General features: G+C 42.4%; 1 protein-coding gene across 2 annotated transcripts in view; it reads right to left on the bottom strand.

Annotated features, from left to right (window-relative positions):
• nedd4l (NEDD4 like E3 ubiquitin protein ligase) overlaps positions 1 to 12,630 on the bottom strand; it is a 457,701-nt gene that overhangs the window by 356,159 nt on the left and 88,912 nt on the right. For both annotated transcript variants that reach the window (XM_072252251.1, XM_072252258.1), the window contains exon 2: positions 4,039 to 4,112. In XM_072252251.1, coding sequence (XP_072108352.1) covers positions 4,039 to 4,112 — 74 coding nt within the window. The remainder of the gene's footprint in view (positions 1 to 4,038; positions 4,113 to 12,630) is intronic.

Genomic DNA, 12,630 nt, shown 5'->3' with positions numbered 1-12,630 from the left:
AGTCACAAAGCCGTCAGAACATTTCTGGTTATTCTATGATGAAAAAGTGAGGGAAATGGTTACAGAAACAGGAATTGCTTCTGGAGTTTTTGATCTTCAGAAAATGAAAATCAATTGATTTTTATCTTCAGAGTAACAATATTTTGTTCAGAGAAAAAAAGATAGAAAAATGATCAATAATTCTGCATCACTGACCTCAAAAATAGCATACGCAGTAATGGAACTGTTTCTATGTCGTAATTCTACTCACAGAATTGAGACAACTAAAAGGCTGCCAAGGCAATGAAGCAAACTTCAATGTCAGGCTTCTACAAACAAAAAGAAATTGGCCCTTAGCATGATATAACGGTCGAGGCAAGCGGTGGCAGAGGTACAAGGAAGGCCTGATTGTGTCAAGCAAAGGCAGAGGCGGGGCTGTGGCATCCATGAGAGAGAGGAACAAGCCGGTGTTGGGACATTTTAGGTGCCGGGCTAGATTGAAAGATCAGGGTGTCGGGACCGGAGGCAAGGCGAGCTCCAGCCCTGCAACGTTTACTCAGCTCCGCGCTCTTTGCGGTGTCGGCTGCGGCGATGCCTGGCTTCGTGCCTGTGGGTCTCACAACGTTTACTTGGCTTTGCCATGAACTGTGGCTTTTGCCTGCTCCAGCTGCAGTGATGCCTGGCTTCATGCCTTTTGTAAAAGTTCAGTTCTGAAGCCATTTGCTTACTTGTAATGTTTGCACGATTTGTTTTCTTTTTCTCTGCGCAATGGGTATTTGAGGGTTTCTTTTTTAAATGGGTTCTTTTGAAGTTTCTTTGTACTGTAGCTGCCTGTAAGGAGATGAATCTCAAGGTTGTATAATACTTTGATAATAAGTGTACTTTAAACTTTGGATATAAGTGAATAGAGTGACACCAAAATAACCAAAAGACTCAAGGAACAGATCAAAGGGGGGAATTTCAAAAATTTAAAAAGCAAGTTAAGCTTAATGACTTTTTCCTACTGACAGGCCTGGTGAGCAAGGCCCAACACAAAAATGGGAGGCTGGTTTGAGGGAGAGACAAATATGCAGTTGAGAAAGTCAAACCATCTTATAAGGTCGGTCTTCAGGCTGAATGACTGTGGAAAAAGTGTTACGACATGGTTTGTTCATAGTGAGGAAGTAATGTGATGTGGTGTATTGAATTATACTGAATAATTGTGGTCTGAGGAATGGTGACATGATCACGTAGAGTCATAGAAAAATACAGCACAGAAGCAGAACTTTGGCCCATCTATGTTGAACCATTTAAACTACCTACTCCCATTGATCTGTACCCAGGCCACAGCACTACATATCCCTACCGTCCGTGTACCTATCCAAACCTCTCTTAAACACTGAAATTGAGCTTGCATGCACCACCTCTGCCGGCAGCTCGTTCCACACTCTCAGTAAAGAGGTTTCTTTCCCCTCATGTTCTTCTTAACTTTTCTCTTTTCACCCTTAATCAATGATCTCTAGTTGTAGTCCGAGCCATTCTCAGTAGAAAAAGCCTGTTTGTATTTACCCTACCTATACCCCTCTTAATCTTGTATACCTCTATCAAATCTCCTCTCAATTATACAAATAATTTTAAATTGTACAACTATAATGAGATGATCGTTGATATTACCAACATCGAGCACCAGGAGGTTACCCATGCGGTCACAGGGAGAACGTACAATCTCCTTCCAGATAGCAGTGGGAATTGAACCCTGATCACTGATACTGAAATAGTGGGAGCATTGTGTTGCTTTCTGGTCACCACACAACAGGAAAGATGTGATTAAGCTCCAGATGCAGGAAGAAAACATCAGAAAGTTGCCTGGATTGGAGGGCAAGAATGGTAAGGGAAGGTGAGGTGAGTTTTACCTGGAGCAAGGGAGATGACATGTTGGGATGTATAAAATTATGAGCAACAGAGATAGGGCTGAGGGCCACAATCTATTTTCCACGATGGGGTTTTTAAAAATTAGAGCATGGAGGTTTAAGGTGATGTGGTAGAGGTTTAAAAAGTGATCCGTGGGGTATATTTTTCCACACAGAGTAGTTGGTATCTAGGATGAGCTGTGAGAGGTGGTGGTTGTGGTGGCAGGAACAGCACAGGAGCATTGTGGTTAGCTTAGCACAGTACTTCACAGTGCAGTTGACCCAGGTTCAATTCCTGCCGATGCCTGTAAGGAACTTGTACGTTTTCCCCATGACCATGTGGGTTTCCATCAAGCGCTCCAATTTCCTCCCACAGTCCAAAGAGGTACCAGTTGGTAGGCTAATTGGTCATTGTAAATTATCCCATGATTTGTCCCACGGATAACAGGAAATTAATGCATTCAAGAGAGATTAGTACCTGCAGGGAAGAGGATCAATATGGATGCAGTGGTTTGTTTCTATGACTCTAAAATGTATTGTGCTCCATGCACAAAGACTAAGCTACTCACAAAAATGCATTTTTATAAAATAGGGGTAATTATAAAGTCCATGTATCAATTTATGCGATGCGGTCATGAACAGCTAATCTATTACTCAGAAAAGCTTACAGAATCCAGCTGGCAATTTGAATTAAACAGAAAATTTTAACATTTTCCAATTATATATCATCAAGTAGCCATTTATGATACATGACCTGTTAATATGTCACTGTAAGTATGCCCTCTGGCCATTAGTGGTAATAAAACCTGCTATTTGTTCAAATATGTCCATTGCCCAATGGCAGCAATGGAACTTGTTATTTAGTCAAATCTTCATTTAAAAGAACCTGTGTGATTTCTTTCTAAAACCAGTATTCAATTATGCAATAGGTAAGAAAAGCTCTAATTTTAAAACAGTGAAGCAGTTTACACGTTTATCTTCTACTGTATTTCATCTTAAAATTATATGAAATGGGAAATTAACTAAGCACACTGGCCATTGTAAATAGTTTAGTGTGGAGATGAATGGTGGTTGGGGGGTTATTGGCAGCATTCGGAGGGGGATTGTTGGCAATATGAGGTGAAAAGGAATTAGATTAAATGGGCACCCACTGATTGTTGTAGAATCAATGGGCTTGGGCTGAAGTCCATTTATTTAGTGTGTGTGTGTGTGTGTGTGTGTATATTATATACATATATTTGGAGGGTTGTATTTTACAGAAATTCTACATGTGCTTGTATATGCTAGGACTAGGCCTCAAGCCGCAGTGTCAATAGAGAGGCATCAGAGATGGTGCGCTCCACTGGGGGCAGTGTGCCACGCCGTCCAGGCTAGAGAGGGTGCTGCCGTCCCCCTCAGTGTTCGCGTGGCAGGAGATAAGCTCTATTCAGGTCGACCGTAGATTGATGGTGCAAGTTTTAGACTCCTTTATTGCGTGACTGTGATACCATTTGAGCTGGCTATTTTGTGTGAGCTTTGTGCTGTGTGTGACTGTTGGTACTATGTTTTGCACCACAGTAACGCTGTTTCATTTGGCTGTATTCATGAGTATTCATGGATGCTTGAATGACAATTAAACTTGAATTGAATTATTTATTTAGTGGTGTCACATAGAACAGACCCTTCTGGCCCAATGAGCAGCTCTGCCCAGCAACCCACCTATTTAGCACTAGCCTAATCACAGGACAATTTACAACGTCCAATTAACCTACTAACCAGTACGTCTTTGGAATATGGAACGCGGTTCACAGGGAGAACATACAAACTGCTTACAGACAGCACAGAAATTGATCTCCGAACCTGGGAATGCCCCGAGCTGTAATAACATCATGCTAACTGCTACACTACCATAGCGCAATTGTAGATGGATTGTTGAGAATGAGGGATGAGTGTAAAATTGGAATTAGATTACATGGGTGCCCAATGGTTGAAGTAGACTCAGTGGGCTTGGCGGAAGAATCCTTTCCTGTACTGTACACCTCTATCACAATCATTTTTGCACAAGGTAGTTTTTGGGATTTTGCTGAGAAGTTTATTATCCTGGTAGGCATCTCTTCATGGCCACAGTTTAATCAGTCTCTCTACACAGTCAGTCTCAGAACCTTATGTAATGAAAACATGCACTACATACCTCGCTCCAAAGATGTCTTTCTTAGCCAGATCAATTCCCGAAATAACCTTGACTCTGAGAATCCGAGATTCTTCCTAAAAGCAGAAAAATAAATCGAAGTTTTAAGAAAAACTGTTCGGAGATTAAATTGCAAAGTTGCTCACATTCCAAGTCAGTGATAGGAGACTGAAAACTCAACCTTATTCTACTGTGCAAAACTTTAATGAGTTCTTCAGATGAGACAGTGACTGGAAGCATTAACCTCACATTTTTTCCCCTCTACGAACATCGATAGGAAAGAAACTTAGTATTTCCTTCACAAAGTGCAGAAGGAACTCAACAAGTCAGGCAGCATCTATGCAAGGGATTAAACAGTCAACATCTCAGGCCTTCCTTCACACCCCCCCCCAACCCCCAGTTTCTTATCCTCACTTCTTTGACTGTTTATTCCCACCCATTTTCCAACCCTCTATAAAAGTTGACATTATCATAAACCACTTTCAAAAGTGATCTAGATATCGTAGACCAATATTGAAAATGTATACCACTTTCCTGACCTTGGCAGTATTCTCTCCTCAAAAGCAGATATGGACTCAAACATTAACCACTGCCTACTTAGTGCTAGTGGAGCCTATGCAAGATTAAGGAAAAGAATCGTTGAAGACCGTGACCTACAGGTCCAAACAAAACTTGTGGTCTATAGAGCAGTCGTCCTTCATACATTACTGTATGGAGCCGAATCATGGACAACCAACACTAGTCACCTGAAAGCCCTGAAACATTAACACTAAAAATCCTTATGAAAGACTTTGAGGACCAGCTGGAAGGACAGGTGCACTAACACCAGCGTACTAGAGGAGGCCAATATGAACAGCGTTTCCACCACGATAAAGCAACACCAACTCCAATAAACACACATCAAAGTTGCTGGTGAACAGGCCAGGCAGCATCTCTAGGAAGACGTACAGTCGACGTTTCGGGCCGAGACTGTACCTCTTCCTTGAGATGCTGCCTGGCCTGCTGCATTCATCAGCAACTTTGATGTGTGTTGCTTGAACTTCCAGCATCTGCAGAATTCCTTGTGTTTACCAACTCCAATAGATGGTCATGTCATCCAGATGCCTAACTCTCATCTCCCCAAACAGATACTTTACTCCCAGTTGAAGGAAGGTTGGCGAGCTCCTGCTGGGCAAAGGAAACGCTTCAAAGAAAACATTAGAAATCAGCCTGAAGGAATTCAACAATACTTTAAAAAACTGGGAAAACATTGGACTCAATAGATATACCTGGCGGAAATCTGTTCAAGAGGGAGTGCGGTACATGAGAACAATCTCTGCTGTGCCATAGAGAACAAGTAGTGGCTGCAAAAGGAGAAACTGAACAATCAAAAGACCCAACCTCTAACCACAGCCATCTTGCCCACACTGCACCAGAATATGTGGATCCTGGATCGGCCTCTACAATCACCAGAGGACCCACCAATAGACAACCCCTTATGAGAATATCTTACTCATCTCACGGGATCATACTACTACTACTACTACTACTAATCCCCTCCACAGATGTTGCATGAATTGCTGACAAAACATTTATCAAAAATCAAATGAACTGCAGATGCAGGAAATCTGAAATAAAAACAGAAAATTCTGGGGATACTCAGCAGATCAGGCATCATCTGTGAGAGAAGAACAATTCCAAAGAACAGACTTGGCATGAAATGTCGACTGTTTATTCCCCTCCGTGGATGCTGCCTGACTTGCTGAGTTCCTCCAGCATTTTGTGTGTGTCGCAAAAAATTTCCAGCACCTGCAGAATCTCTTGTGGTTAAACATTTCCTTCAACAATAAATTTTGCTAATTTACCCAAACCTTGCATTCATTTTCCCTGAGACTGCAAGAACATATTGCTGGCCTGTTTAACAGCTTTTTCTTGTCACATCAGTTCAAAAAAAATGTAGAACTAATATGGTTTGATTACCTTAGCACAATGCAGATTGAATCAAGAGCATTCATAGCTCACAGCTTCCATTAGCTGTCTTTAACCTGCCCTGCTAATGAAACAAGCTTATACCACAGAAAAAGTCTTCTGGTCAAATGTAAATAATGATGATGTGGTAGTAAAATTAGATAAATATTGACAGCCATCTCATCTAAAAGATACTAAATAATTAATCTTCAATTTTAATTACATAAGCGTCAGTACAAGGTCAATCATCTGGACTCTGTAAGGCATCTGCTCAGCTTCCTACATTCTCTGAGCTTATCTACAGTTTTGTTTTAGGGACAAAGGCAGCACAAATAGAGTTGTAAACTTTTGGATAGGTTTCAAACTGTGGACAAAAATTAAAGATTAGCTTTATCTCATGTACATTGAAACTTACAGTGAAATACATCGTTTGTTTCAACAACCAACATTGTCCGAGGATGTGCTACGGGCCATGCTTCCTATGCCAACATAGCATGCCCGTAACTTCCTAACAACCCTAACCCGAGTGTCCTTCTGGAATGTGATAAGAAATCAGACAGTCACAGGAGAGAACATGCAAACATGTTAGAGGCAGTGGCAGGAATCGAACCCCTATTAGTGGAGCTCATTCAACATCTATATGCAGCGAGAACCCAGATAAAATGACCTACTGCAGAGTAACAATGTTTGCTGATGGAAGCCAACTGCACAGATTGAGTGACCTACACAAATTGAACTATCCCTTTCTTGGTGCCAATGTTAGCTCAAGAGGCTCCCTTAAGTCCTCTTTGTTTGACATCAACTGGGAATAGCATAAGGACAGCTTGTATCCCACTCTAATAAGACTACTGAAAGTTCCCTAGTGTGAGAAGATGGAACCTTGACCTAGATTCACAATTCAATGTCAGGATTAGACTTGTTATTTCACTGTATATTTCAATATACATGTGACTGTGTCATTTGCATTTACAACCATCACAGCTTGAGAATGTGCTAGGGGCAGCCTGCAAGTATCACCATGTTTCTGGCACCAACATAGCATGTCCACGATGTTCAGAACAATATGTAGCCAACATGCAAAAGCCAGACATAACAACATCCCACCACCCACACCTTCCTCCAGCACATTGGGACAACCTCAACCTTAGGACCTGTTGACCTCAGGTCTCCAATCCCAGGACAGACCACCTTTGGACCCCGATCTCCAGACATTGGCCCCGGACTCGCAGATCTCAGACCTCTGGCAGACGGACCTACTGAATAACCTCGAGGATCACAGGCCCTCATACACAGAGCCTGCTGACCATGATCCTTGAACTTGAGGATCATAGTTCTTCATCTCCAGCAGATGCCGACTGGCTTTGAACGTCTGCATCTGCAGGCCAGCCTCGTGCCTGTGGATCTCAGATCTACCTTGCACCTTACTGCCTACCTGCACTGCAGTTTCTCTGTAGTTCTTAACACCTTCCACACTCTGATTCAGCTCTCCGATACCGAGTACTGAGTGCCATCTCTGTCCAAACGATTCGACCTCAATCTCGGTCACCAACAGCAGGCAAAAGCCGGGGATTTTGAGGCCTTCCCTCCGGAAGATTCCTGACTGCGCAGTAACGACAGCAGCGAACTTTATTGTTATTGTTTTACTGCCTCAATGAACTCTGCAAGGAGTTGCCCGGTATGATGTTTTTACGCTGTAACTTGGTACATGTGACAATAATAAACCAATCTAATTAACCAATTACTAGAGAGCAACTTGCAGAAGAGGGGTTTAAGTTCTGAAGTGTCTTTGAACTGAAGGATTAATTGTATTTCTGCTAACCAACCTGCTGAAAATTTCCAGCGCTTATGATTTTTAAGTTTAAGGAAAAGTCCTGACAAGAGAAAGGAGGAAAGAAAAAAGTAGAGGTAGAGGTTGAGGAACAGGTAAGTTTTTATTTTATATTTTATTTAGAGATACAGCACGGTAACAAGCCCTTCCGGCCCAATAACACCCATGTGACCAATTAACCTACAGACCCATACCTCTTTGAAACCCATGCAGTCACGAAGAGAACATGCTAACCCCTTACAGAGTGTGGCAGAAATTGAATCCGGGAGACCAGCACCAAAATGTTACACTAACCACTGTGCTACCATGCCGCCCCAGTTTAATGAGGGAATGCCACAGTTCAGGACTCTGGCAGCTTGGGATAGTCACGCCAATAATGAACCAATAAACAGTGATCTAGTTCTGTTCATTCACCTCAAGTGGCTCTCAGATTTGGGATATCTTCTGTAATACTCCAAATCTCTCTTCTGTTAAGGAAATCACTCAAATAAGGTCCAACTCTTAACGTTAGTATACAGAACATAGAACATTACAGCACTGTGCAAGCCCTTCGGCCCACGATGTTGCACCAAACTTTGAACAACTCTGAGATCAATCTATCACTTCCCCCACACATAGTGTTCTTTTTTTTTATCATTTAAGGATATCTTAAATACCCATAACATATCTGCCTCTATCACCACCCCTGGCAATGCATTCCAGGCAGTCACCGCTCTGTGTAAAAAAGAATTCCTCAGATAGTGCCCCTATACTTTTCTACAATCATCTTAAAATTATAGCCGCTGTGATTAGCCATTTCTGCTCCGAGAAAAAGTCTTTGGCTGCCCACTCATTCTATGCATCTTATCATCTCATACACCTCTATCAAATCACCTCCCATCCGCCTTCATACTGAAGAGAAAAGCCCTAGCTCATCCAAACTTCCCTCATAAGACATGCTGTCTGGACTGGAAAGCAACCTGGTAAATCTTCTCTGTACCCTCTCTAATGTTTTCACATCCTTCCTATATTGACCCAACACAATACTCCAAGTGTGATCTAACCAGGGTTTTATATAGGCATCCATTAGTCTCGTGAGACCACGGATTTGCGCCTTGGAAGGTTTCCAAGGTGGCCTGGGCAAGGTTGTATGGAAGACCAGCAGTTGCCCATGCTGCAAGTCTCCCCTCTCCACGCCACCGATGTTGTCCAAGGGAAGGGCATTAGGACCCATACAGCTTGGCACCGGTGTTGTCACAGAGCAATGTGTGGTTAAGTGCCGTGCTCAAGGACACAACACGTTGCCTCAGCCAAGGCTCGAACTAACGACCTTCAAATCAATAGTCGAATGCCTTAACCACTTGGCCACGTGGTTTACGTGGCTTTTATAGAGCTGCAACATTACATCACGACTGTTGGACTCAGTTCCCTGACTAATAGAAGCCAATACACCATACGCCTTCTTAACTATATCAACTTAAGCAAACAAGGGAAAATCTGCAGATGCTGGAAATCCAAGCAACACACACACAAAGTGCTGGAGGAACTCAGCAGGCCAGGCAGCATCTATGGAAAAGAGTACAGTCGACATTTTCGGCCAAGACGTTGACTATACTCTTCCATAGATGCTACCTGGCCTGCTGAGTTCCTTCAGCATTTTGTGTATCAACTTGCACGGCAACTTTGAGGAAACTATGGACACTATCTAATTTTGTTCGGTATATAATTATTTTTGATTTTAATAGGTCTCTGGTGATGTAGTGTGGGGTCTACTGCTACATTAAAATGCTATATAAAATGAAGGTGTACCTATTATGTCTTTCCTTAATTCAGAGGCCAGAGGAAGACAAAACTCTGACATAAAGGAACAAACGCTTAGACAAGCTGTGATGGTTAGCATGACACTATTACTGCTTAGGGCTTTCTGGAGTTTGGAGTTCAATTCTGATGCCATTCTGTAAGGTGTCTCTGTATGTCCTGGCTGTGAGTGTTTTCCAGGTCCTCCAGTTTCATCCCACAACCCAAGGAGGAACAAAGTGGGCGAATTGGTTATTGTAAATTGTCCCATGATTAAGTTAGGGTTAATCAGGGTTGTCAAGGCCAAGGGTGTGGCTCGAAGAGCAGGAAGGACGTACTGCACACTGTATTGTTAAAATAAAATAAGACATAAATGAAGCTATCAGGAAAGGAGCAAAAAAATAGTCTTCATATTCCTGAGGGAAATGCACTCTGATTGTTAATTGAGATTCTGGTGTTCTAAAGAACAAATACTCTTCAGTATACATTATTCACAGTGAATCAGCAGAAAAACTATACCCAGCTAACATTCTTTCAATGGACCTAGTCTCCAAATAATACTGGTAGACCTAAAAAAAATCTATTGTTGAATTTCTATTCTTTTTTTAAATCACTAATTTTTATTGCAACACCAACAAATTACATTCAATACAACCAGTCGCCAATTACATTTTGACTGTTTAACCCAGCCACCCCTCAACCCTCATCACCATCCCCCTCCACCCCTCACCCTCTTTCTCATCTCCACCCCCCTCTCCATCCTTCTCTCCCCCCCATCCCTCTCCCCTCCACCAACCAACTGAATAGTAGTGCATACACAGACAAAGCATTCCTATTTTAACAGAAGATCTTTTAAGTTAGATATCAAATTTGTCCACATTAAGATTGTGTTTGGTCGTGCATCATTTACTCTTGCTGATGATAGTTCCAGGTAAGAAATGTCCAAAAAGCTCCGAAGCCAGTGAGTATTTGAAATATCATGGGGAGGTTTCCAACGCTGGACTACAATTTTCTTAGCTGCAGTCAGGCCTGTCAGCCAGATTTACGTGTTTTTTCCGTAAGGGAAAGGTAGGAGTCATCATTTAGAAGATATACAGTGGGGTCCATTGGTAATTGTACCCCTGCTGGTTCTGTAAGAGTACTGATAACCTTCCCCCACAAATCAAAAACCCCTGGACATTCCCATACTACATGTATAAGCTCATCCCTCTGCAGTTGGACCTTGGACTTTCTGACTAACAGACCCCAATCTGTTAAGTTAGACAACCTCTCCTCCTCCACTCTCACCCTGAACACCGGCGTGCCTCAAGGCTGTGTGCTGAGCCCTCTTCTGTACTCCCTTTTCACCTATGACTGTGTTCCTGTACATGGTTCTAACTCCATAATCAAGTTCGCAGATGACACCACAGTGGTTGGCCTGATCAAGGGGACGACGAGACGGCCTCCAGGGACGAGGTCCAGCACCTGGCCACATGGTGTGCCGACAACAACCTGGTCCTTAACACCCAGAAGACCAAGGAGATCATTGTGGACTTCAGGCATGCTAGGAGACACACTCACGTCTCCATCTACATCAACGGAGCTGTAGTCGAGCGTGTATCAAGCTTCAGATTCCTTAGTGTCCACATTTCCGAGGATCTCACCTGGTCCCTGAACTCCTCTCCATCCTGATCAAAAAGGCGCAACAGCACCTTTATTTCCTGCAAAGCATCAAGAAAGCTCACCTTGGTCCCAGATACTGACGGACTTTTACCGCTGTACCATTGAAAGCATACTCACCAACTGCATCTCAGTGCGGTATGGCAATTATCCCACATCAGACGACAAAGCACTCTAGCGTGTGGTGAAAAGTGCCCAGCGGATTATCGGCACCCAATTGCCCACCATTGAGAACATCTACCATAAACGCTGCTTGGGCAGGGCGAAAAGCATTATCAAGGATGCATCTAACCCTAACCATAGACTTTTTACTCTCCTCCCATCTGGTAGGCGCTACAGGAGCCTCTGCTCCTGCACCAGCAGGCACAGGAAGAGCTTCTTCCCTGAGGCTGTGATCCTGCTAAACCTCACATCACAGTGCTAAGCAGTATTGCACCCATATTGTACTGTCTCAGTATTTTTATATGTATGTGCTGTAGCACTTACTTTTTATTCACAGTTATTTTGTAAATAACACTATTCTTTGCATTTTTGGTCAGATGCTAACTGCATTTCATTGGCTTTGTATCTGTATTCAGTACATTGACAATAAAGTTGAATCTAATCTAATCTAACTTAAAGGAGCCCACAGTTCCGTGGGAGCAAAATGAGCAATAAGGATCAGGAACCAGTCCCTTTTGATGTCTAATTCTCAGTGTTAGATATGCTCTATGACAAAATTTCAAGTACATATACCGATGATTTGGGTTTTTCAAAGCACCGGCAGCATTATCCCAAATCGCATCCCAGTCAAAGTCTTGTCCCAATTCAGATATATCCCTGCCCCAGGTTTTCATTCTTGATGTGGGTATATGTTTCTGGGAGTTTAATTTATCATAGATATATGACACTATCTGTCTTGGAGCACTCTGTATCCAACTTAAAATGGGATGGTCCTTTAAATCTGACCCCCGGGGAACGACGTAGGCTTTACAAGCTGATCTTACTCTAAAGAAGAAGAGAGTGTTCATCAATATTATATTGAGATATCAGTTCTTGAAAGCTAAGGATAGTACTTGCCCCATTAATATCTTGAAGAGTAGTAATAGCTTTAGCCTCCTAAGTTCCGTTAGTGAATGGTTCCCCCCCCCCCGATAAAAGATGATTATTGTTCCATAATGGAGATGATTTGCACCAAACGCTTTTAAATTTTAGGAATTTTTCTGCTGCTCTAAACACTTGTAACATATGGGTTAAAATTGGACCATAATACAAATCACATTTTTTGGTAGACATACCTATAAGGAGAAAGTCCTTCAACCTTATTGGCGCTATTAGCTCTTGTTCTATATTTTTCCATGTTGAAACTTTATCCTCCTCCATCCAATAGCGAAGACTTTTTAATA

The sequence above is a fragment of the Mobula birostris genome, chromosome 3, assembly GCF_030028105.1.
Source record: "Mobula birostris isolate sMobBir1 chromosome 3, sMobBir1.hap1, whole genome shotgun sequence".
In the NCBI taxonomy this organism is placed as follows: Eukaryota; Metazoa; Chordata; class Chondrichthyes; order Myliobatiformes; family Myliobatidae; genus Mobula; species Mobula birostris.
Note: the sequence above shows the minus strand (reverse complement) of the source record. Positions and strands in the feature narration are given on the sequence as shown.